Genomic DNA, 27,092 nt, shown 5'->3' on the forward strand with positions numbered 1-27,092 from the left:
TCCCAGAAAGTCAGTCTAGAGTGCAGCAAATGACAGCAGTGGAGCACAAACAGCAAGTATATCACATACATCCCTGCCTGGGGACTGGGACTGTATCTCTGTTCTTTATCTCCAGACAAATCCACTCCTAGTCTATTATTTCAACTAATGGAACAGTCCTTTTATGCTGAAGACATCATTACTTGTCTTCTCTGTGACTCTGGCAGAAAGGCAACACTAACAGTGTGTCTTCCTTACTGTACCACTGGGCTTTGGCTCAGCTGATAGTGCTGACAAATCCTATCTGATTCAGAGGCCAGGAAGTTCAGCTCCTTGAGTGTAACTACATCATTTTTGCAGGGCTCTGTCAGTATAAGTGTTATTCTGCCAGCCCTCTTCCTACAAAAAAATCTAGGCTTCTTGGCAGTTAATCCTATCTTTATTTTATTGCATTTACACATTAAAACCTGGTATTTTTGATATCTGATAAGCCGAGCTCCTGAAAAAAACTTCTCCAAACTCAGGGAATTAGCAGCAGCAACCTTGCACCTTTCAGCTGGACTACTGCCAGCTGGTAATCTGAGCAGATGAGCTTCATGTCCCACAGGTCTCTGCCACAGCTGTACAGAAGTGTTACAACCACATACCAGGCACAGCTGGTGACTTAAAAATCAGGGCAACCACCTGCACCCACTGCAGAGAAGCACAGTACAAGAGAAAGACCATGACACCCCTGCTGCAGAGAAGCAGCAGCCAGGTTTGGTCAGGAGAGGCCAACAGTTACTGTAGGAGGCAAGATGATTTTTTTTCCTTTTTGTCTCCCAGAGAGAGCATTGTGATCCTAATAACAGATCAGCAAGGACAACAGACTTAGCTGGCCTTTGATCAAGCTTTAAAAAAAAACTTTAAAAAGAGGAATCTTCTAGTCTCATTTAAAGCCTTCTTTAAAATTCACCCCTGACGTAGCATCTCCAATCCTTTGGACAAAATCCTGTTCATACTACTGAGGCAACCGAGTTTGATTCTTCATAGAGCCCTTTGGGTTCACTAATATGTTATTAACTTTTGCTGCTATTAACACACTTCTAATCTCTCCTAGGAATGAAATACCCAGAGAACTTCTTGGTGTGAACTTCTCCAAGAAGTAGGGCAGAAAGCTGTGAGACCTTGCCTGATGTGCCAGCACCACTCCCTCCCCTGGGTGCATTGGGCTGACCTGTCTGCTGCATCCCCCTGGCTTGCTAGATACTCACCTGCAGCAGTCCTGGGACAGGGATGGCACAGTATTGACCAAACAAACAGACAGGAACATAGTGTTTTACAAGTACTAATTCTATTTATAAGAACTTTTTGTACTTATGGATGGCACAAAAAGACAAACTAAAGCAGAAAACAATGTTCTGTCTCTTTGGATAGGAAAAACTGGTAATGAGCCCAACTTGAACCTTACTGCAATCCATACAAGCCTTTCCAGAGAGTAATGACACTTTACAGAAGAGTCTGTACAACTGCCACATATAACTACATAACAGCCTGTTAGAGGCTTAGTGATTGATAAGACAAACATTTGACATCTGCATTCAGCACAATTCTGGACTTCTATGTGATGTTACAGAAGAGCACATTAATGTATTATGTAGCTTTCAGAGCAAGCTACTCTAGAAACCAACAAAGGAAAGTACAGAAGCATGGAGTCCAGAGAAACAGCATTCTAGCTTGCTAGAACTTAAACTCCCTCTGCTTTTGCCTTTCTGACCCAAATTACTGCAAGTATTTTCTCATGGGAAGTCTATCTATGAACAGTGAGAGATAGATTTAATTTTCTACATCACATTTAACCAGAAGAGGGCAGTGCAGTCATCACTAGGTTCATGAACAGCATTAAACCAACCAGGTCCTCATTGTAGTTTCAGGGACACTAATTTAACAGGAGTCAAGTAGCTGGGTCTTCAAAGACAAGGTCACTGCCACCTCTTCGACGAGAAAAATATTTTTAAGGTGGCAGGAACAATTCAGCCATCCTGCAAGGAATACAGAGCTGAAGATCATCCTGGACCACCATCACTTCATTCTTTGATACTTTCATTTTCTAGTAAGCAGCATGGTACAAATCTGTACTGCACAAGTTTCCTAAAGAACCAGAGTATTTTCTTACTCTTAATGCAGCTTTCCAAAGTCATCCCCTTCACTTTCTCCATTCATTAAAAGGATAAGGCAATGCTTAAAGACCAATCAATAAAACTCAAAAGACACTGTTCTCCATCAGCCACATGGAGCACCTTGTGCTAAAGGCTGCACACAAGAGGAATTTCATATCCTTTACTTCTTTTTCATTCCTGCAGGGCACTCCATCCAACATGGGGAGTGGCAGGTTCATTTTATAAGATAAAACACAGCTGAGTGAATTTGCTTTCATCACACAGCAGGACTTCACATCTATAAAGAGGTGTAGGGAAAAAAGAAATCAACTGGCTACAGGCACAGAAAAATTCTCCCTTCTGAGGCATTAATTCAGGTGTCACTGCAGTTGACATTGGCCAACAACCACCTGGTGCTTTTCAGCTGTCTACTGTTCTGGATGCTAAAAGTTTATATTGGTTCAACTGATGAATATGTTTTGAGGAGGAAAAATAATCTCCACATAAACACTCTCTCTCAAGGCTAATAAATACCTCTGTTAAACACTTCTGTTTTACAAAGCCCTGGAGCCAGAAGACAGTATTAACTGGTGGGTTCATCAGAAAAGTATCACACATGCTTGGCCTAATTCTTATACCCTTTCTTCTTTATCTGCAGGAGGTTTACACTGAAGAAAAGGTACTGCTTTAAGCAGATCTTTGATTTGATCCAAATTAGCCCTTTGTACAACTAAAATGGACCTCCCTTTTTGAGCAATCAAATCGTACAGACACAATGGGATTAATTACAATAAAAAAGGCTGGAGTGATACCTGCTATAACAGGAAGAAATAACTTCAGACCTTACCTCAGCTAAATGACACACACTTGGATTTTGGATTTGGTCCAAAAGAAAGTTGCAACATGCAACTCCTCTAACTGGAATCTATTTAATGGATAATTCCAGCACTTTCATTTTATCCCATACAAAGCTAACAAAAAAACTATTTTTCCCCATTTTTTCAGAGCATTAACCAGCATTCACATCAGAGATAATCCACTCACACAAAACTAGGCTATTACAAGTTTGTGCAAGCAATTGCAACAGAAATTCTGCAAATTAACAAGCCTTGTTTAATCTGAGAGGTTTATTCCATCTTCTTGCTAAACCAGTTGACTCAGCAGCTTTCTTCTGAAACAATAAAGAGCAACTGAATGTAACAGAAGCCAACTGCCAAACCCAATGCCTTTTTAATTAAGTTTATAGAGGGGCTGGACAACGTATTTATACTTATTGCAATAATGGACATTATTTTCTAATGGGACAATAAATGAATAAACTTTGTAGTTACACTTACTGTCTTTTCAATCACTTTTTCTGTTGACTTAGCATTTGGAAAAAGAAGCCAAGTGGTAATAGCAGCTATCAAGATACATCAATAGTAAGATGAAAAGCCTAACAAGAAGGGGGATACTGCTTTTATATCAGTGGCCAGATCAACAGCTAGTGAAAGGCATGCAGTTTAACTCAGGCCAGGATATTAACACCAGTTTCTACAAGCAGGAGAGCTGACTCCTCTGCTCAAGCAACACCTTAACCTTCACCATGTCTGATCTTTGCTTCAAAATCTACATTTCCTCCCCCACCTCTATTCAGTACTTCTCATTTTTTACCTGGCTTGAGCAACCTTGCCCACCGGATATCACCAGTCATGTTACAATTTCTTTCCTTTGTTTTGCCTCTCAAGTCACTGTTCTTACAGACACCAAACTTGGTTCACTTGTAATTTCAAGCATTTGCTATATGCATGACTGTAGGGGGGTGGTTTTGTTCTGTTTAATTTTGTGTCTTTAATTCAAATCAACATTTCACCAAGTTACCCTTGTACTGAATTTGGTAATTTGGACTTTTTGGACTAATTAGGTAATTAGTAATTTGGAACATAAATGAGCAAATGTAGCTATGAGATGCAGCTACATCACAATAGCAATGCTTTACAGAGTTCTGTGCTATCACACACAACACGAGGGTGGGCATTTCAGGTCAGAGCAGAAGTTCATTTAGCTCAGTACCCTGTTGTCTCTGGTGCTGGGTAACAACAGATACCAGAGTAAGTCCTCAAGAAGCAAGATTTCATATTTCCTCTCCCATCCTGCAACAGTTGGAATTCTGTGACTTTCTAGGATACAGATGGCATCCTTCATGGGCATATTCAGATTGTTTCTGAAGCAAAGCAGCATTCAAATAGTGCTATGCACTGCTTGCACTTTGCATTTCTCTTTCAACTCAGCCCAGAAATCCCACCCTGGGTGCAAATTTTCATTGAAAACTGTACATTGTCACAAAAAAAGAAGTTTTTCATGACAAATCAGTGCCTTAAAGTAAATGTTTCATAGTTTTAATTTCTTTACAAATTCAGTTCCTGGCTCACTAGCTGACATAATCATTGATCACAAAGCATTGCACTTTGGCCTTTTCACAACAGGACATGATGTTCAGTTTGCTGCCTATCCCAGTTTCCACGCTCCATCTTAATGCAGCTCTTCCCCATGCTCTAAGTAGCCAGTACATAGTACTGTAAAAACAGTCTGCAGCTCTTGTCCTGCTATTAAGCTTTGTAGGTCTAAAACAGGTTTCTACAAGGTAGCTCAGCTTACTAAGTAATCCATTGGTTCACTGTGACTACCTCAGGTCTCTTTATGAGTTACTACACTGGCTGTCTTAAACAGTGGAAGTTATACCAAATTTATTACCAGACTAATGGCAAAAATGCCCTATATCACTGCACCTAAAACTGACCTTGCAGAATGTCATCAGTAATAGCTTGCTGGGAGAAAATTCCTTGCAGCTGACTTCCGATACACAGGAATTTGCTGATTCCTCATTATCCCTAACCAAATATTTCACTGTGTAATAGTGACAAACTCATACACCAACAGAACACAAATCTCCCAACCCCAGCCACTATCCTGTTCTCTGAACCACGAAGCTCTCACACCACAGTAAGTTCATTCATACTCCTACTCATTCAGGTCAGAAACTGGACTGATAAACTCACAAATACTAAATAAATAGAATCCCTCTTCTGAATCCACAGCACTTCTGTCTCAGTCAAACAAATTATGGTGTTAAGGAAGAAAAGTCAAGAGACTGAAAAGAATTCTTTCAGGTCTCTCCTAGAACTGCATTTGGCTTCCAAACCCCATTGTGCATCATCTTAATAAAGCACTTAGGGGAATAAATCAAAGGCTATTAAAAAACTTCTGACATCCCACTCTCTTCTTTGAGTTACATTCACATCTTAAATTTGCAGTATGTGTGTGCTGAGTAGGTGGCAAACCTGGAAAAAATATATTGGCTTCTTCCTCCTTTGGCTCCTTTACCAGAAATAAAGCAGACTGGGATTGTAATGTGCTTTTCTTACAAAAGAATTAGCATTGTGAAAGCTGCTAACATGCAAAGAGAGACTACAAAGAATAAGACCGTTTACCTTTGAAAGGGAACATTTAAAAGGGAAATTTACTGAGGTCTTTAAGTTTCTTTCTTACTACCTTCATCATGACTGGCCTCTGAATTTTATGCTGCCTCATAACAGAGAGCACATCGTCACTCGAGAGCATTGGCAGGGAAGTGAAATTATATTTCCACAGTGCTTGTAGTCAGTGCACACTGCTCACAGGAAAACCAGGGCAGAGTCTTGCAAGTCACAGATGTGCTTACTGGAAAGGGCCAATTATGTAAAACTCTATAATACACATAACTTATATTTTTAACAAGGTATTAAGGGTACTATGGCAAGCCATCAAGACTCATGTTCCAGGGCATCAGCAGATTTTGCTGTCAGGGCAAGAATTCAAAATTATCCCCAAAGTAGTAGGTTTCTTATTGAGAGCTTAATACTAATAAATAACTGTCATTTATTGGGCACTGCTGGAGTCAGGATAGGATAAAAATGTGACCACCTCTTGAAGACTTTAGCAAGGAAAACTCATTTTGAGGAAGAACTCCAAAAACTTCACAATTTTACCTACTCCATAGTACAGAAGGGTGTTGCTTCCACTTGGGCAGTGCTACCATTGAGTAAGGAGGAAAAAAGGCTGTAGATATCTCACCTCCCAAAAAAACACAATAGAGGACCTGAGAATTTGCAAACTTGACAAGAAAAAAAGTTGTTTTGTATCTTTAGAAATGAACAACTATTAAAAGCGAGGTTCATAAAGATTTCATTATGCTGCTGCCTCTAGTGCTTCTCCCATTTAGTATTTCTTTCCAGCAATGCCACATAGTCCATGGTCATAAAACATCTTCTGTGTTGATTTTCTTTTCTTAGAAAGAGAACTTACTAAAACAAAGGGGTTTGGATCTAATCACTAACACTTTTGCAAGGATAAGCCTCAGTTCAGGCAAAATCCAAACTAAAGTTGTTAGAGGACAGGTAACATAAGCCCATTACCCTCACATGCAATGGTGAAGAAGCTTTCCCAAATCTGTAAGAAGACAAGGAGTCACAACTGTGGTTCTCATTCCACAGCTCTAAACAGCAGATATGTTGCTTCCTACAAGCAAGAACAGAAATAAATCGAGGAGACAAAAAAAACGTGTGGTTTTCAGCCTCCTGTATTGATTGTTCATAGCTGAGACAGCCTGGGACAATGTAAACCCACCAGAACTACCAGTAAGAACACAGTGACTTACTGGTAAAGTACAATGAGACCTTAGACCTACCCACAGCTTCCTTTCATACTCCTGTCTTACAGAAGAGTTATTTAACAAACAGGTCATTTAATTCTCCTGGCTTCCTGTTTCCCTTGTAGCTAATTTTAAAAAGGTTTTGTATTCAAATATAAAAGGACTGTGCTCACTGGATTTGAGCTTTTTTACCCCAGAGGTTGCAGTGTCCATCAGACAGCGAGTTCAGTGCTGTACAGATTTTAAAGCCTGCAGCTTAACAAAAATCTCTCAGCAACTCCAGACCATCAGCCACAGCCTACTGGGGAAGATTGTCAGCTTTTAATCAGTGACAAGGAGCCTACCATCTCCTCAGGCTGCCTTTCAGTCTCTGCATCCTTTCCGTCCAGCTGTGTTTCTCTCTTACATATGGGAAATACCTGGATACTACTAACCCTGACAGGGTGTCTCTTCTCCCTCTGTTCTGCCTTAGGACAGAGAGCAACTTTATAGTATCACCAGTATTAAAGAGCAAAAACCTCCAGCTTGATCAAAAGTGAACAAAATCTGCTTCTGCTCACCAGCAGAACAGAAACATTTTTTTTTTTTTTTTTCATGCTGGACAGTGCAATCATGCAAGCCAACAATCAACATTCAGTTGGTTTGCTGGAAAGCCAGGCTCAAGGCTCTGCTTGGACCCGATCAGAGCTGAGATCCAAACCTCAGCCTTCAGTGTATCAAAGCAGTATCTATGCATCTAGTTTAAGGAGGAATCTACCCCATTCTGACTTCACTTCCATCCCATCCTGATTAATCTTTCCAGACAAGAATGAATAAAAAAAGCTTTCAGGAAGCAAGTGGGAAAAATCTGTGTTTGGGCTTTCCAATCTGTACAGCAGTTGGAACCATTCAATTTTCTCTTATCATATGAGAATCAGGAAGAGCCTCCCTCCCTCCACAGAAAAGCTCAGATTGTGAGCAGTCACCTGACTCCAAGAGCACAAGCTTTAAGGAAAAACAGAAAGAAATTAACAGGAACACAAGCAGCTATGTATGCCTGGAAATAAAGCATTAAAAGCAAATTAGTAGAATGAACAACACTGTCTTTCTGCAAGAATTTTGCCTTGGGAAAAATTTGATATCAGCCTCTCTCTGTCTCTCTTTAAGGAGTCATTTAATACACAAGACATGTGGTAGCCCTGAATTTCTATTGCTTTTCAACTCAGTGTCTCTCATAGATAAACCATCTATCTAGATTGCAAGATCATTGAGAAGATGTTATATCTTCACACCCAACTACACAGAACACAGTAAAATGCATGCTTGGGAAATTCATGAGACTTCCTTACAGAAGAAACTCATTTGAGGGTGTAGGAGGAAATTATGGGCGAAAGAGAAGGAAGAAGACTTTTTATCTGACATTATTAAAGCTCTGTATCAGTTCAGAGTGCATTACAATTGATGATCATAATCAACAGGGCACAACTTCACCCACCACTTACAGTATCTCACCAGTGAAACATCTCAGTACAGTGGGAGGGTGAGGGGGGAAGGGAAGGCTGTCATCCAGAATAGAAAAGTTCCTGAATCCACTCATGCTTCCTTCAAGGTGTTGTAAAGGGAAGTCAAAATGCAAACTAATTCCTTACTCACCAGGATTAAGTCTCCCCCAAGCTGTCCCTGTCATACAAGCACAAACCTCAGCACTGGGTACACACAGGTCCTCAAAGGTGCATCCTAATTACAAGAGGAAAAATGAACCTTTCTTGCTCTAATTGCTCCAGCTCCCTGCAAAGCACAGTGTTAATTAACAATACTGGTACATACAAAAAGATGTGGAGTTTCACCCATTAGCCCTAGGCCTTCCTAAAGGACTTTGGGTCTTCTTAATGAACAGCTCATGTATTGATGTCACAACTTTTCCCCCCTAACTAAACTTCTGACACAAAAAAGCAAAGCCTGCTTCTGCTGAGAACTTTGTGTGCTCCCAGGCACAGGAGCCACTGGCAGGTTGACAATCAAAAGGTGGCTTTGCTGTCACTATTGAAGACACCAGTTGATAAATTAAGTGCTTTATTTATCCTTTTCTGTTTTGTCCAATTATTTGGTAAGATTAGAGAAACTGAGGGGAAAAAGAGACTTCCACGCAACCCAGTGTGTTTTGGTGTAGTCAGTTCATGCTGCACAACAGACATTCCATTGTTATATATTGAAATATGCATTTTTACAGCAGGCAGTTTCCAAATGTTTCATGACGTTCCTCAAGAGAGGCCCATTAACACATTTCTGGCTCTCTCTGCAGTAACAATAAACTTTGAATGTTTACCTGTATAACTCCCAAGGTGCAGAAATATTAGGGACATGGAACTCAAGACCTTAGAGTTCAGAGCTCAAGCTAGTATAATTTATTCAGCTGGAGTTGTTTTTTGTTGACCAAAGTTCAGCCTCAAATCCATTCTTTCCTTTTCATGATTAGTGGATCATATGTTCCTCTGCAAAGGAACAATTTTACCCAGGTTTTTGTCTTTGTTTTTTGCAAAAGAGTGACTCCGTAGATATGAAAGGGATGGAAATACCAGAACATAAAGGGTGTTTTGCTTTCTGTTTCTGAACTGGTAACAACTGTGATGTTTGTCTTTCCTCTTACATATCAGCTCCAGTCTAGCTTGTCTGCAGTTCTTACACAGTCACAACAGATACATAAACCCAAGGGACTGGAGACAGAGATAATTCTGCTGTTTTATCAGTATCATTTGTGTAAACAGGTACGGTCTAGGAAACAGAGGTGCAAGTTCATTTTCTAATGTGCAGAACAAGAATGAAATACTGCATTTGAACACTGTATGTCTATAAAGTGGCATGAACATTGAGCAACTGTTATTTACAGTATATTGATATGTCAGTGTTAATATTCATTATCTTCATTTACATTTTTTTTCATGCAGAAAATGGATTTGGGTTTTGATTTACTTGATAACACTCCTACATTTCATGACTGGCTGCAACAGAGAACACATTTGTAATATGCTTAATAAATTTGCATTGTCATTAGTACTGAATATTTTATGCATGCAGGCCAGGCAATGAGGAAGACATCACTAAATCCTCAACCAAATCCAGTCCTTCAAAATATCAGGCCATGACTCTTCAGACTATGTCAAGCCATAATTTACTTGAGAGTGATTTAACACACGTTATTCTTCAACATGCAAGAGTTATATAAACCCCACAGAGGTAAACTTCAGTAAACTTCCCACTAAAGTAGAATCTATTTAATCATCAGCTGGGGGTTGTTTCCTAGGTAAGTCTTTTTTTGGCCTGGGGTGGATTTTTTTGTTTGATTGGTTTGTTGTTTCCCTACCCCTCCTCCAGCTTTATTGGAGCTATTTTTGATAGCAGGCAAAACATCCCAGGAAACTTTGGCAACCAGAACAGCTGACTGAGCTACAAGTTTATTACTGTTAGGCATCTAACTAACAGTTTATCTCTGTTAGCCCTCTCACACAAACAATTAATAGCTATAGAAACTGCTAGGTCTCTGGGAGTCCTCATGGCTGAATAGTTCATCCCATCATAGAGAAAAGGGCTGCACTCAGCTTCACACTCAGTCCACGAGTGAAATTCATGTTCTAAAGACTGCTTCCAGTGCAAGCTGTGATCAAACTGAAAAAACCCACTTCTTCCTACATGAACAGCAGAGTGTGCCAACTCCTTCCCTCCCTCCCAGATGCCCTCCAGCATCTGCACACAGAACACCCAGTTGTTTGTATGTTTGCAAAAAGACAACGATAAAATTAAAACAAAGACACTGTAAATGCCGTTGTTACAATTTCACTAAGTGCCCATGGGAGATAATGTAGTAGCATTTATCAGGCTCTGATATTCAGTTAAGAAAAGTGACTTGCTCACACTGAGCAACTGAAGCACTCTGTATTTATAGATAAAAGCATTTCAAACAGTCCTTTTCAAGTTGCTCTTTACTGCAAAACTACTGGTTAAAATGTGTTTAATGAGATTTTCCTTCCCCTCACTTTGTCAGCTCCTCTCATATGGATTTGCTTCTCCTACCTGGTTCAGCTAAAAGACCCTAATATGCTGGTGCAGAGCACACTGTGTAACTAACCCACAAGTTATGACCTTATTAATGTGGCTCAGCAGGGAGATGATAAGTGAGTTGAGAACAGCCCATCTGCAAAACCAAAGTAAGGAACCAGGATAAAATGTGCAGGAGAATGATTAATATAGACATATCCTGGAAATTCCTCTCAAAGGAAGCAAACGAACATTTACAATCCTTCAAGTCTCCTGTTGCAAGAAGTCTCTAGTTTGAAGAAGAAAATTTCCACAAACATGTCAACAGTACTGAGGAGTACATGGGCATTCTTACATAGATGGAACAAAAAAATCACCTGCAGAAACAAGTGTGTGAGGCTTCTAAGCATCTATAGTATTTATAACCACATAGCTGAGGTCAGCTCACAACCAAGGCACTTTAAACAACAAAATTCAAGGGAGAGAAAGATGTCTAACATCTGGCTAATTTTGCAAGGTTGTATTGAGATAAATTCCTCAACCTACAAATGCCTTCCTCCCTGAGGCTTCTACCCCTAGAGCAACTGCAAGAGAACAGAACACATTCTTACTGTTCCATTGCTCCTTTCCATTAGCTAAAATACTTATGCAAACCCATCTCCAACAAAAAAGTGTTTTCACCAAAACACTCCCATGCATAATGGTGATTATGGGACTACCCAACATACAGACTGAACACAACAGTACTTAGATGTTGGTACCAAGTGTCTTGGTCTACCTAGCCCAGCATCAGTGGTGAGTGCACAAGAGGGTAAGAAAGCAGTGAGGACAGTGAATCCTTTATTTCATCAAATTTTTCCACTGAATAAGTGATTCTCTATATATGCCAAGAGGCAGAGATGCTCTTGGCATTTTGATTCTTCTCTGCTTACACACCAATTCCCTCTTTTCCTTCCTCTGCATATGAAAGACAGATCTGCATGAGACTCAGGTATTTTTTCAAGTTTTTCACTTTCCTTTATAGTGTGTGTGCTAGAGCTTTCTTCCTGCAGAAACCAGGAACAGTGAAGGACAGGCTGGAAGTGTTAAGCACTCCTGGACTGAGGAGTTCAGGACTCAGGTACAGTGTTGGACCATAGGAGCATCATCCATAACTCCCACAACTAACAGAGCAACAGATCTCAATTTAGAACACAATTGCTGTCAAACCAAGTTAACCCTACAATTTCTACTTTCTGACTGAACAACAAAGTTTAATTACCCCTATTTTTACAGCAAGTGCCATGAAATACAGAGCTGACCAAATACAGAGCTAGAAGTCAGCAAAGAGGTAAATAGCAGCACTCATTACTTGTCAGCTTCTCAAGGCCCTGAGGCAAAGTACCCTGCATGCACATCTATCCCAAGCATCATATTTACACAAACAGAAAAAAATAAAAGTCCTTCACCACCACTGTCTGCAGCTCATGGACACCACAATCACTATTCTGACATTTATATTTATTGGAAACGTAAGCTTATCTTATCCTAGTAGTAAAAAACATCTCCTAACTCTCACAGCTTAATCCTCTTTGTGATCTAAGAGATATCTAGGAGAGGAAGATAAATAAATCCAATACACTCAGTTAATTGCTCAGTGACAGATAATCTTTTCTCCTCCATTTTCTTCTTCTTCCTCCTCTGTAAGAGGAATAATAAGAAGTAAATAAAAAAGCCTCAACTACAACTGTGGAAAAAGTCTGCTGAGAGGACAGTGTAATTAATGTCAGACCCTGATGCAAAATCTTATTTAAAGTGTACAGAAGCAGCAGCTCACTTGCTGTCCAAAGCTCAGTGAGCACTGATCCTTAGCACTCTGTAAGATTGTATAGATTCTCCCCATCTCTTTTTTCTTAATATAGTTCATCCCATCATGTCTGCCACCACTGGTCTTTTAACTCATCATTAGTTTTAGAAAGATCTTCATCCATTAGTCCTGCAATCAGCTGTAGTTAAACTGGCTGAAAAATTACACAAAAATGCCATCCTCCCAGGTAGTAGTGTGTTTATACAGAAGATAGATTCATATCTGGTAGGCAATGGCATAGTTGTGTTACAGATGGTTACAGTTCCATCAGTCAGAAAACTGCTTAAATCACCCAACGACACCTTCACACGACAGATGTGCTTATAACCAGCTATAGCATAAATGACTCATGTCTGTGACATGCTTCTAAACAGCCTCTCATCATTCATCAACCTTTTGAGAATGCACTCAGCACAGGAGGCAAGAGTGGTATTTCTTTGAGACATATTCAAGGCAGCTGTGATTACCTGCAGAATTACTTATCTTTCACCTCTGTGCTTCAGATACAGAACCCTTGACATCAGAAATCAAGCTAGACATGAGATCATGCTTTCTTCCATTCCCCAGCATCAAACTTAGTGGCATTAAATAAATTAAAGTAGAATATATGTTTCTCCTCTTCTCTCAATTTAGATTTTTTTTTCTAACATTTTTCAACAAGCAGTGAGATTTAAATTAACATGTCACTGAAGCATCCAGGAGGAACAATAGCTAATAAACTCTGTCAGGTGCATTAAATAATGATATGCCTATTTTGTAATTTCTTTCTACCACACTAAGACCACAGAAGCTGTCCTAGAATTGTAACAATGAGATGTTTTAGTGACTTGAAGACATGCTTGGATGGTGAGTGGGAGTCTAACAGCAGAGCCAGATTCATGACAGAGCATAATGGAACCACCCATAGCTTTGGTAAGGCATTAGGATCAAGTATTGACCATGAAGTGCACTGACAACTTCCACAACAGTCATGAGCACTGAAGAGCTGACCAAGAATAATGGAGCACTGCAAAGATAAGTGGATTGATTTTAGCTATCCTAGTTCTTCTTCAACATTTCCCAGTTCAAAGCACTTGCCCATCCTGGGTGGTTGCTCAGGCAACTGGAATGAAGTGACATGAGCCAAGTGAACCCAAAGCTGATGGGTTCAAAGGAAGACAAGTGGTTCCTCATATAATCTAAGGAACTTCTTGCTCAAAAATATCACAAGTACCAACATTTTTCACACACTCTGAGAGACATTAAAGTTAGCTCATGGGGTATTAATCCCCTGGTATATGCTTAAAAAATATATTCTAACCCTGATGGACCTTAAACTAAATCTTGAGGAAGGACCCAAACTTCCCAGTTTTGTTGGACAAGGGGGAGGGAAGGGAGAGGCTTGAGGTTTTTGGTTGATTATTTTATTTCTTCAGGACAATCTGCGTTCAGAATATACTCCATGTCAAATCTCTCCTCCATCATTCTCTTAAAATCCTGATCAGTTCCTTGAACAAGTTATTTTTGTTCTACTTTTGACACAAACTTCTTCCTTGGAAACAAAAAAACCTTTCCTAAACATGTTTATGAAAACAAGTTCATTTAAAAAAAAAAAAAGATTTTGTTTCAAATACACAAAGTTTTCTTTCAGAAAGACAGTAAGCTGTACATCTCCATCAATGGCCTGCATGTACAACCCCTCAACTTCCCACTGAAGTTTCACAGATAGAACCACAAAAAAGCCTCCCTTTCACCTGTTACAGGTCATGAAATTGTCACTAGGAACACACAAAGTAAACATCCCTTAGATACATTTTTCAGAGAAAAAAAAAACAGGCATCATCTGCTCACATGGAATCCTAATAACTTTGGGCCAACTATTTCCTTTGGTTCACAGAGTGCATAACATGCTTTGAAATCATGAAAGAATCAAGACATTTATTTATAAATCAGTCTAGTACTTAACATCACCCAAATGGAAATCAATTATCTAGTACTAATGCTATCAGTTCTGAACAGTCATTGAATACTCAGTCACAGTTATTACCCCCATCTTAGTAGCACTGATTTTTCATAAGGATCATTTGGGTAGTAGAATGCCAAGAGATCCTTCATTATAAACAAGGACTTAAGGCTGTTAAGTTCTCCTGAAAATAAACCAATTGGCTGATTTGGTTCTGAATAAGATGGAAAAGGGGAGATGAAAGTTATAGCATATCCATTAAGTACATTATCTGGCTGAAACAAGACAGCCTCTTTGTCCTTGAGTATGAAAGAAGTGAGAGGGAGATAGGGCTTAGCTACAAATTTTCTATCACATTTTTAAAAATCCAATTAAATTCAATAAAAGAATTGTATCAGGCTCTTCCTATTTAAGTAGGGTGGTAATTATTAACTCAATTTATCTCCATACCTCCAAAGAGAGCTCTCTGTGATGCTTCCCAGGTTGTAGTCATACAGCTTTGTCAGAATTAGAATCACCTAAAGGTAAAAGAAGAAATCATGGTTAGCTTCAAACAACTACAATCTCATAGAACTGAAATGACCTTAGGGATGGCTTAGGATTCCTTTAATGGGTGCTTAACATAATTGAAGAAATTGTTAAAAGCATATGAGTAAATTGACATGGGAAGTATTTGCAGAGGTGTATGTCAGGCCAAACAGACCTCTTCTTGCTCAGCTCCTCTGCATATTTTTTGGCCAACAGGTCCTTCCCTTAACCCCAAGAGGCAGAGTGCAGTAGGAAGGAGCTGACATTATGCTAGACATAATGTTTCAGGGTACAAGGTGAGATCTGCTTTGAGTAAGAGGAACCTCCAAATGTCTCTAACAACCAACTTTTCTATCACTTTAATGAAAACCCTTAGATTTAGGCAGAATAAATGTGTTTCCAGGTTTAGGAGTTTTATTAGCTCTTTGATAAACAGCTTTTCTGTCCTGTCAAAACAGACACTTCTAGAATAAAATTACCTTACTAGGAGGAGAAAAGCAATTTTAGCAAAAAGAACTTTCAGCAAAACATTTCAGCATGCTCTTTTGTTAATATCTCAAAAAAATAAAATTAAAAAAAAAACAAAATTACTGACTTTCAAGATGATGGCTTCTTTAACAAGACCTACATTTAGAACATAAATTCATAAGCTACCAGACCATTGCTCTTGCAACTCATTTATTTTGCATTTCCCCCTGCCAGGTCTTCGTATATCTTATCCTCTTCTCTATCCCATTAAAACCACGGTAAATTAAAGAGGCACAACACTTCCTCTCTGACAAAACCCCTGATATATCCACCTCTACATTATTATTTTCAGGCTGGGTTCCTAAGACACGAGGTTCACAAATACACATTCCCCTGCTCCCTTGATAACACCACCAACTTCAACCAATTTGGCAGAGAAGCAAAGGACCAGAGGAAATTCAGTCCCTGGAAGCTGTGTGTGAGCTGGCACCAGCCATGTGGCTGCTTGCACCAGGGGAGAGGAACACACCTCAACCCTGCTATTCCCAAAGGTAAAAGCAATCCTGTCTCTTAAACACTGATAGCCCCAAAAAAGCCCCAGGAGCTACCTCTTCCCAGTAGTCTCAACATGTAGGACAGACCAGAAGAGCCTGGGGACTGGGGAGCTCAGGGCATAAGCAAAAACACAGTTACTGAAGTGGAGGAAGGTACAGGGGACAGAGCACATACACAGACAGACACCTCTTGCTAGAGCACAGATCTCTTAAATCCCCCATAACACTGAGGCTGCCCAAAGCACTTTCTATCTGCATGGATGCAACTCACGTGGCTGATGAGGAAGACAGGAGAGGCACCTGAAAAAATTGGTTTAGCAGGGCCAGCTACCATCAAACATCCTCCAGAAGAATAGCAGCCTCCCTTTTCTGCTCCCTTTCTAATCTCATCTATCTCACTATGCCCACTTACTGCTTTTATGTCCAAATTGAGAGCCTCATCCTGCTGTCCATACATAACTGGCTGCAGATTCAAACTGTTAAAATACAAAACCTGTCAGGCAGAAGACAAAGTGAGGGGGGAACACACCCCGGTGCTGTACCTCAGTGACACCACACAAACATGAAAAAGTCTCCCCAGGGAGATGCTGGATGCCCAGGGCTGTCCCTGCCCTGCACCCTGGCTGGGTGTGGGACAGGCCCTGGCTGTGTGTCCCTGCCAGCCCCTGGGGGATCCTCCAGCCTGTGCTGCCCCTCACCCCAAGGTGCTCCTGGGGCTTGGTCATGGCAGAACAGGGTCTGCCTTGAGGCTCCTTGAGCCTGCCTTGAGGCTCCCCCTCTGTGCCAGGCACAGCCCAGCATTGCTTTGTGACTCCCCAGTCTATCCCCTGATCCAGATTTCTTCCCACAGCAGCAAGCCAGCCCCAGGCCCCTTCAGATGTCCTGACCACCAACCCCAGATCCTACAGCATCCCCCAGCAACACCCACCCTGTGGCAGCTGAAGGCCGCTCCATGAAAACCCCCACCCCATCGAGTGGCATGTACTGAAATAACCCCACACACACCCCCTGACACAATTGGGGCAGTTCACACAGCTGCCTCACAATCCCTCCTCTGTTCACAAGGGGACCCCTACGTGGATATTCCCCCTCATCCCCCCCAAGCGTAGCCCTGCACTGACACCGAGGAGGTGCCTCCCTCTTTGAAGGGGCAGCCAACCCACCCACTCTCAGCTGCCTGCTGAGGCATCAGATAGCAGAGCTGGGCTGGGCACATCTGCTTCACCAAGGCTTGTGCCAGTCAGGGCTTTGAAAATGCTAAATTTCAATCTCCACCCTCCCAGGAATGCTTATCAGTGACAGCAGGGCAGCTGGCTGCTCCAGATACAGAACTGTGTTGCTGCCATCCCTCACAGGACCCTCTGAATGGGTCTATAAATCCCCTACGTAACAAATAAGTAAAAACTAGAGGGAGAGGGGAAGGAAGAGAAAGAGCTGTGCACACAAAGCCCGAAAAACTTCCCTCCCAATGAAAGGCAGCAGTGAAGTCACCGAGGTTCAGTGCTTGCCTGCATGGAAAGCTTCCATATGAGATGGGAGCTGCACACAGCCCTGCTCCAAACCTCCCTTGGGGCTGCACAAAGCAGCTGGATGGTTGCTTACATCTTTTTCCAAGTCTGCCTTTCTTGGCACTCTCCTCCTCTGCTTGCCAGAGGAACCAGAGATGTAAATGACTAATGAATTTTTCCCTAATGGTATTCTGACATCTGGTAGTTTTAGAAGCAGACCTGAAGACAGCAGGCACAGAAACTGGGAAGAGAAAATACAGAAAATAGTGAGGTTTTACCTCCATTCTCTGCCACTCATTGATGTAATCTCGAGAAAGATCATACAGGAATCAAGACACACCTTCCTCATCTGTAAAACCCAGGAATGATAACCAGACTAATACTACAATTAGCAGTGTGCAATTACTGGTGTTAAATAGACCAAGAATAATTTTTCACAAATTACTCAGATTTTTACTTTTTCCAACTGAGAACAATTCACAAACCTCTAAACTTCCAAGAAAGCCAACTCCAATGAGGGGAAAAAAAAAAAAAATTAATTCAGGTCCCCAAAAGAATGTGAAATGACAAAAAATTAAACATGCCAATATGAGAAATCAAAATATTTCACTTGGAGAGAGATGAAGCATCTCTTTTGTTCTTTTTTTCTTCCCCCAGAAATTTCAATAAAACCTACGTGATCTTGAGAGTGCTTTAGTTCTCTTGGAACTGATGGAAGAAAAAACACAGTTGCATTCTGCCATACATTTTTTATATAGTTCCAAATCCTTCTGCAGAGATACCCTTGGACCCATCAAAATCATAGAATCATAGAATAAAATATACAAAAATATACAAAATATACATGTTACTTGCAAACTAGCTACATCTAGAACCCTAAGCAATATTGCTATATCCCATCTTCTGCAAAAATTCAGGATAAAATCTTAACATTTAACATTTCCAAGCTAATACTTGTATTTGACAACATGCTCCTGCATATGTATGCACCAGTTTTGTTGGGTAGTAGTTTAGATATCTGTACTTCATGCAGATATCCTATTTCATAAACATATAAAGGCTTTCCTGTAGGAAACTCATTTTCATGAACCTGTATCATCTCCTGAATACCTTTAAACTGTCTCAGTTTCAGCAGTCTCCTTGTGTCATTTACTGCACTTCAAATACTAGCAGTAGATCTGCTCAAACACATATGTGCAAAACAAACAAGTCATTGGACAGAAAATTAGTTCTTGCTGCCCTAGAGCTCAGTACTCTCTTTTTCTCTTCGTAATTATATTTAAATAACCTATGCAAGGCCATGATTTCAGTTATATTTACTTTTTCAGAAAACATATTTCTTCCTCCCTGTTCTCATTTCTTTGTTATTTAGCCTGCAAAGGTTAGTTCAGGTTTAAGATAGTTTCTTGTCCTTTTTTTTCTTTTTCCTTTTTCATTTTTTTTTGCTTGGTGGCTGTCACTATGTAGCACTGAGGAAGCTAATGAACAGAGACATGCATATAATGTTGTACTAAATGTCAGAATAGGGTCTGTGAAGCACAGTAATGAAATGAAAAATATTGTCTCACCTTTTTTTTTTACTCTTTCCTTTGTTTTTGTTTTTTGAAATAATGTTTTTCACCCTCCTTTACCACTTACCAATCAATGCGAGCTAACAGAAGCATGAAGAAAAGAACAAGCAAAGCAGGGATACAATGCAAAAGAGCTGAAAAACCAGTCTTATCTCAGCTCTGCTGTGAATATAGATAATCCTTCCTACTGCATAGAAATGCAAGAGAAAAAAGAAAGTCTGTTCTTCATTAGGACCAACAGTGGAAATGGGTTATTCTGCCACTGCAATTATACCTCAGAGCAAGAGATATTTGATCCTGGGTTTACCACATCAACAGTGAGTGCACCAACCATGAGCTACAGACCTAAAAATGTGCTGTTTGAGTTACTCGTGCAAAGGGGAAAAGGCCCAGCAGACAAGGAAAAAACCTAAGGCTTGGCAGGTATTGCACTTATCTGGGAAAAGACAGACTGACAAAAGATGTAATTAAACCTGGCTCATTGGTCTCCATAAGGGAAGCAGTTCCCAGGGACTACTCTAGGAAAGACAGGATATCCACACCTCGGGCACCATTATGTTTTTTTCGAAATCAAACCAGCATTTTCAAGGAAAATATATTTTGCTAATCGCTCCTGACTTAAGATTTTTAAGACCTAGGATGTGACAGCCCGGTAGGTTTCAAGATGGAAATCAGTGGCTGAGCAGAGGGGACTGCTCTGTGAATGTGCCAGTTTAAGCCTTAGGAGGCTCTTGGGTACTAGGGTAAGCAAGGCTAAATTTTTTCTAGACCTATCTTGGTTCACGGTCAACTGTTCCACACTGTCTCACCACACCTTTCCTTGGACTACATAAAAATCTACCTGGACAAATCTTTGTTTTCACCTGCTCTACAAATGTTCCTAGGAAGGGTCCCACAGGGTATCAGCCAAAGCTCATTTGTGACTGCAGTTCCAGTTCCAAATGTAATCCAAGGATTATTTTCAACCTGAGTTTTCTCTCTTGGCAAAAAATATACTTAGTCCCAAACAGTGCTGAGCTAGCTGGCCAGGAATGTACTGAAAGAAAGTCCACACTCTGCAACTGATCAAGTTCATAGCACATTGGGAAGGAAGGAAGAGCCAGGCTATGCTCTGTGGCCATGTAACTCATTTGCTGTTAATGATGTGTGTCCAGCAAGCAAGCAAGCCCACACCGAGCTATATTCTGCCACAGCTACACAGAAACCTCAGTACCTGAGCCAGCTAATAGCACAGAAGGTCAGGGATCTGTAAAGCTTCATATACTACTCATAGACAATTGCAAATTTACTCCTGGGAATGCTACACAAGTACTGTTGAAATGTGTCCATACTTAGTCAAGCTAGGGTAAACAAGGACATGGACTGAAACAATTCTGGTGTTCAAGGTTTTATCACCATTATTGAAGACCCACTGCACAAATAGGTCTGTGATATTCCAACTCCATCTGATTTATAATAGAACTCTCATCTTGGGTACATTTTATCAGCTGTATTTTCACCACTACACCCAGGTCCTCTCTGAAAATGCTTTCTACTTTATGCAGCACAACAGGATACTAAATTCAAGCAAACAATCTTTATAGCTCCATGGTGATAGAAATTCTTCAGACAGAAGAACACCACTGAATTTTTCAAGGTGTTCCTTATAACTTCTCAGGCTCTGATTTTTACTACGTTACTTCTAAACTGACCTTAAAAAAGTGTCAGAAAGATTTGCCCTACAGGATCCAAGTGCTGGTCTCAAAATCACAACAGGCCTTTACTTTGAGGGCAAAACCAGCACCTCTGCTTTAATGTTTCCAGACATCCATGCTTGGCACATATGTGTGTATCTGCTTCAATCAAGACTGCAGGTGTCCTGGGATAAGCCACAAAACTGAAAGATTTAGTCAATAGTCCACTTTGCTGATTTTCATACCATCAGCTCTCAGCATTACCTGTGCATGGGCTGCTCCTTCCTCAACATTTTGTTGAGCTATTTGAAAGTTATGGCAATGGTATATTTGATAATACCCGACTGCAAACCACTTACAGCAGTTTTCTGATTCATTTGAGAAAGTGCTTCCTTCTGTAGACTGTTAGTGAAATAATCAGACAGGAAAGGAATGTGCCCCTTTTCCCCCACACCTCCAAACCAAATAAAAGCCTTCAGAATCCTGTTCAGTCCTGGCTTCTTGTCTAGCACCACAGTTTTCTGTGCCACAGCATTAGAAACATATTAATTTCCAGCGCAGGACAACTGAGATAGGGCTTAATGTAATTTAAGAGAGAACATGGGAACTTCCACCTCAACATGAGAAATTTCTTTACTGTGAAGAAGCAGTAAAGCTTCTGAAGCACTGGAACAGGCTGTCCAGAGGGAACGTGGAGCCTCCTTCCCTGAAGACTCTAAAAACCCATCCTGTGTAGCCTGCCCTAGGCAATCCTGCTTTGGCAGGGTTGGACTAGATGATCTCTACAAGTCCTTTCCAGCCCCTAACATCCTGTGATTCTATGATTCTTCTGCTTCAGTGTTAGTCCCATTAGTCTTCATTTGAACAAATAACCTGATAGAAAGCTCATCATTTCAGACATGTGCCAGTTACATGCTACAACCTGATCTTCAGGATATGTCACAATCTAAGAAAAGAGCAATCACAACAGCTTTCTCCCTTCTGTAGCGATATCCACCCATGTAAGGAGTAAGCAACACATCCAGAGCTTGAGACTCAAAACATTATATGTGCAGTTTGCTGTTATTATAATCTGCAAATGGGACTGCACAGGGACTCTCACACAGGCACAGAACACAATCAATCTTCAATTGATTCAGTATACAACAATATTTTTTTATAAACTATTGTAATATGCATAGCTGTGTAAAAAATAATTGTCATGTAACTATCCTTTACAAGAGTCTCCTGATTAAACTGCCACACTGCCTTCTAATTGGGAAGAGAAACAAATATCCATCCACAATCAAGACAGTTTAAGCACACCTCAATGTGCAGTGATCCATGAATCCCTGATTAAACTCTCAAGATCCGTTCCATCACCTACTTAGGAGGAACATAAGTCAATTATGAAGAAGCACCAAATTAAGTTTTCATAAGCTTGTTGTTCTGCTATAATTGAGCAGGAAGCTAAAGGACTTGAGGCTTTCTTATGCATTATATGTTAATCAACTGTGTTTCTGAGGCATACTGCAGAGTTTGTCTCTTCCAAAGACTGGAAATAACTGAACACCTCTGTTCCCTTCTTCATCTCTAGCTTCTGAATTCAGCACAGGACTTCAGGACTAGGGAAAAAAATGGGGAACACAACCAGAACACAGAAATATTTTCAGTGAGCTGATTGGTGTGGCAGATAGGTGGAGAAATGTTTTCAAATAAATTCACAAATAAGTCTGAATAACTCAAGACTGGGAATTTTACAGGCTGCTCATGAATGCAGAAAAGACAAACTCTAGAAAACTCATTACTGGGGGCAAATTACTGGTACAAATCTTGTTCTTCATATTATTATTTAGCAATTTTATACCACTCAGCAAGTGTCAAAAGTCTCTAATAACTATGCAAGTACCAAGAACAATGGAGACACAAAGACTGTGATTTGCTTTCCAGCTGGACTGGAGATCAAGACACTTCCTTATAAAAATACATCAGCTATCAAAGGAAAAGAGGAAAGTGTGATGATAGAAGACAGACACACAGTTACATAGCTAGACTAAAAACTCCCCATTTCACCAGTCTCTTATGAAGAAACTGTAATGTTAAAATTCCCTTCCTTTTTAATGTGTCCTTCAATGGACAGAAAAAAAGACCTGATATTTCCCACTATCCCCTCTGTGACAGGAGGTGATAGTACAAGTTCAGAGAGAAAGCATTAAACATTGTCCATGTAGAGGGCAATCATTCTCATTTCAGGAATCAGAACACAAGACCAAGTGAAATTGGGAGGTCCAAAATATTCCATATAGATGATGTGGGAAATTCCTTTCCACTTAATTTTGTAGATACTGAATACTTAACATCTGTTCAATGGGAGACAGAAGAAGTTCAGAGGAGATGTGCACCGAAGTAAACTTAATAAAAATATATCTATCACAATGTTTGTGCAAATTTCCCCAGGTATGAAATTTTAGCCACTGTGGGAAAGGGAATACGACCAAGTAGGACAACTCTTTTGTTCTTATAGCTACCACAGGTAGCTTTAACCCTCATGAATTTGTCTAAATCTGTTTTGGCTATTAATATTTTTGGCATCTATATAAACCACTTGTAGGCAGGATACACAATGTCTGCCAAACATGAATACCAGTATTTCCTTTCTTAGTCTTGTATAATTCAATCAGCAGAGCAAGATGTATGGCAGTTTCTATTATACTCAGCTTACAGGGGTCCCTGGCATGGTGACAACTTTTAGAGGAGTATATACAAATTATAATAAAGGGAGGTAAAATGAGGCAGCTCTCTCTCAAATCTTTTTAAAGATAGCCCCAGTCTTCATGCTTGTCATTAGGATGAAATAAATTTGTTACGATCTAAAAAGGGTTTAAAATACTATCACCACCAAAGCAGAGAGAGGACATTCTGTTCATATAATAGCTAAAGCCCAAAGGCCAAGAGACTGAGTTACTGCTTCTCCTCACACTGAAAGGGACCCAAACCTAGGCCTACTACATTCCAGAAAAACACCTTAGCCACTGACATGCTGAATTAACTTATAAAGGAGGATTAATTCCCTGCTTAGAGCCCTTTTTCCAACACTGAAATCCATTTTCACAAATTCATTCAATGAGAAGCTGTTTCATGGAAACATATCCGAGCATCTCCACATCTGATTAATGAACTAAATCCCCTCCAAACCCCATAAATTAAAAGGATTAAAAGAAAATTCCAGGGAGTAAATTACTATAGGTGAAAAGCAGAGATATTCAGGTTCCAAAGTAACTGTAATAGCAGATTTTCTTCCAGTAGCAAAAGTAGAAAGGAAAGAGGAGAGGGAGGACAAAAAAAAAAAAAAAAAAAAAGAGAGGGGGGGAACTGTCTGTTATCTTGAAATGTTTTAATGCAGAAGCAAATAGTTAAGAAAGAGACACTTTTAGAAGACAAAACTTGGTGTGGAAGGAATCTAGTACACACTATGATTGCATTGATGCTTAAAAGCCATTAGCATGAGAGCTCTGTGCATGTCTCAAGAGAGAAATTCAGCCCTATGTTTATCCATCTCACTGAATACCCACATAGGCCTCTGGGGATTATTTCAGAATTAAGAGAAGGGTGAAGGCCTAAACTACTTGGAAGGAAATTTTAACTCTTATGCCCCTTTATATTCACTGTCAATCAGCTTAAGCAATCAATCCTGCTTAAACATGAAGTTACTGACAACGATTTAGAGTGGACACCCAGAAAGGGTGAAGTGGAAAAAAAGCATTAAGCATCCGTGCCTGGCCTGCTCTGGGGCTTGCTATTGAAAGACTCAGACATTCAGAAGACTCTGGGCTTGCCAAGGGACAAAGACTTCAAGTGCTGAGCAGGCATTTCTGGAGCAAATTTGTCAAGTCTGCACATCTACAAGTAAAAACTTGCTTCCGAGGAGTTTCTCAGACACCTGATCTTACGTGCAAACTACTAGCTGCAAGCATAGCTACTAGTACCTAAGGATAGGAACATATAACACTTCCAGAAAGAGAAGAAACTTTAAGAAAATATACCACTCAGCCCTCAGAATCCTACTTTGCAGCCTGTATTTATGGTGGTGCCTTCCTGGTTAAGATTCAGAAGTTTCTGAAGGATTTAGAAATACTCAAACTCCAAACACACAGAGTATTTCCCAAGCCAGTATTCCAAACTTCCACTTAAACATAATTCACCCAAGTCTATCTGAAGAAAAACTGAAGAGGAAAAACATCAGAAATGGCAACAAAGCTTAGAAAGGCAGAAACTAGAGTTTTTTCCTTGGTAAGAAAACCATGTGCTGGGAGAAGACAAAGGGTGGGGGGGATAGACAGAACCAAAAAATGGGGATTCATGTAGTATATACAGTATCCAGGTTGCCTATTCTGGAGCTCACTACAGAGTATGAAGGTGAAAAAATTAGCATGCAATGAATAATTTATTATAGCACTTTACTGTTGTTTAAACAAATCAGTTTCATGAAAGTAATGTGTATTCAAGCAATAAATCACTGTTTAGCACTCTGTCAGAAGCAAAAGATACTATTTGACAGAATTATTGACTGATGTTGCATAGCCACAAGGCAACTACAACAGAGATAAGGATTATGTTCTCAAATAATAGTTTGCCTCCCTCTCATCCCAGGGAAGAAATTGAATCCTTAAAGCAAAACTTTCATCCTCAGGCAGCAGAGGTAGTGAAACTTATGACCTCAAGTGCCTTTCATCTTTAAGTCAAAAAAGGACTCTGAAAACACTAATTGATCACTCCTAACAACAGCTCTGTGATGTAGGTTGGTTTTCATACACACATCAAGCATGCAAACCTTAAGAGTTTGTTATGAAAGGCAGGGAGGGGATGCTTACTTTGATGAACTCCTGGATCTTCACTCTGGAAGTAATTTTTCCCTGTCCTCCAACATGTGGAGAGATGGACTTGATAAAGACCTGCTCTACATGTAAATCACAGCTTCCACCCTGACTAACAGGGCTTGAGTTAAATTAAAGTTTTCTGTTCCCTTTCCTGTAACCCTACAGTCTTTTTGCATCAACACAGATGGGAACATGTACGTTTTCAGCTGACCTTCAGTGATGAACAATACTACATACTAACAGGAACAATGTATTTTTTCCCAGAAAGTGGGAAAACAAACAAGCCTTGTGCAAAGATGATTTTTCTTCAGCACAGTCTTTTGTTACACTCTACTGGAAACATTTCTTCTTCCAAATACCAGTTTCCCCAAAAGCACTCTTCCAGCACTCCCTACACATCTTCCTCTAGCAAGTAACAGCAAAAAGTGTCAGTCTGTAGACAAACATGGTAGGTCTCATCTTATGGCAACCCTTTGTTAATGGAGTTAAATGAAAAATTAATTTGGCTCAGGCCTAGAATTCAGAAAATGCCTTATGAGCTCCATGGCTGCCAACACTAATTTGGTCATCTGTTACTCCTAAATAGTGCTAAGAAGAAAAGATGCAAAATCAAGTCCTTGTGTTCTCAGCACCTCCCAAATCAGCAGAAATCCAAGGACCGAATTCAGCACAGCACTTACTTCAGTTTGTGCATTAGTCACATGAACAACAAAACAAAGCAAGAATTTAGTCTTCTTGCTTTGCCATAAACAAATGACAAACCATCCATTCAGCTGGCACTTGCTGGTCACCACAGTCAAGGAGGTGGGAAGAACTAGAGTGGCATATTTCTAGCATCTATGAACAGAATGACCACTTGCTCTAGGACACAGGACAGAACATCAGGACATCTAACCTTCACTGATTGGATGTCTTTATTAGTGAAAATTAGATGACCCAAGAACTCCAGAGGAGTGAGCCCAATCTCAAAGAGAAATCCTTAAGCTATCACCCAGTACATTTTGTAGACTTATTTTTCTGATAAGACAAGTTCTTCAGTTTCTTGCATTCTTTCACCCACTCCAGCTGCAGGAGGACATGCCAGCAGCAGCTGTTTGTAATAATTTGGAAGCCATCTAGAGACCAATTGTAATGCAAAGGTCATATTTTCTGAGCTGTTTATAGATGGTAATTTGTAAGGTTGTAATGCTACATGTTGCCAATAATTCAAGACTGGAAACTGAAACAGTTAATAGGTCATCAGTTCTTCACTTTCCCACCTTACCTCCTTCTCCCCAAAGAGCTGTTAAATCATGTTTCATCTGAGCATATTCCTTGAACCTCAGACTCAAAGGTTTCATTTGTTTATG

The 27,092-nt window shown here is 40.2% G+C and overlaps 1 protein-coding gene across 2 annotated transcripts in view; it reads right to left on the reverse strand.

The window, feature by feature from the left end:
- Positions 1-27,092, reverse strand: part of SORCS1 (sortilin related VPS10 domain containing receptor 1) — a 287,845-nt gene that overhangs the window by 185,677 nt on the left and 75,076 nt on the right. For both annotated transcript variants that reach the window (XM_071749351.1, XM_071749350.1), the window contains exon 2: positions 15,036-15,103. In XM_071749351.1, coding sequence (XP_071605452.1) covers positions 15,036-15,103 — 68 coding nt within the window. The remainder of the gene's footprint in view (positions 1-15,035; positions 15,104-27,092) is intronic.

This window comes from Heliangelus exortis, chromosome 7 (assembly GCF_036169615.1).
Source record: "Heliangelus exortis chromosome 7, bHelExo1.hap1, whole genome shotgun sequence".
NCBI classification, from domain to species: Eukaryota; Metazoa; Chordata; class Aves; order Apodiformes; family Trochilidae; genus Heliangelus; species Heliangelus exortis.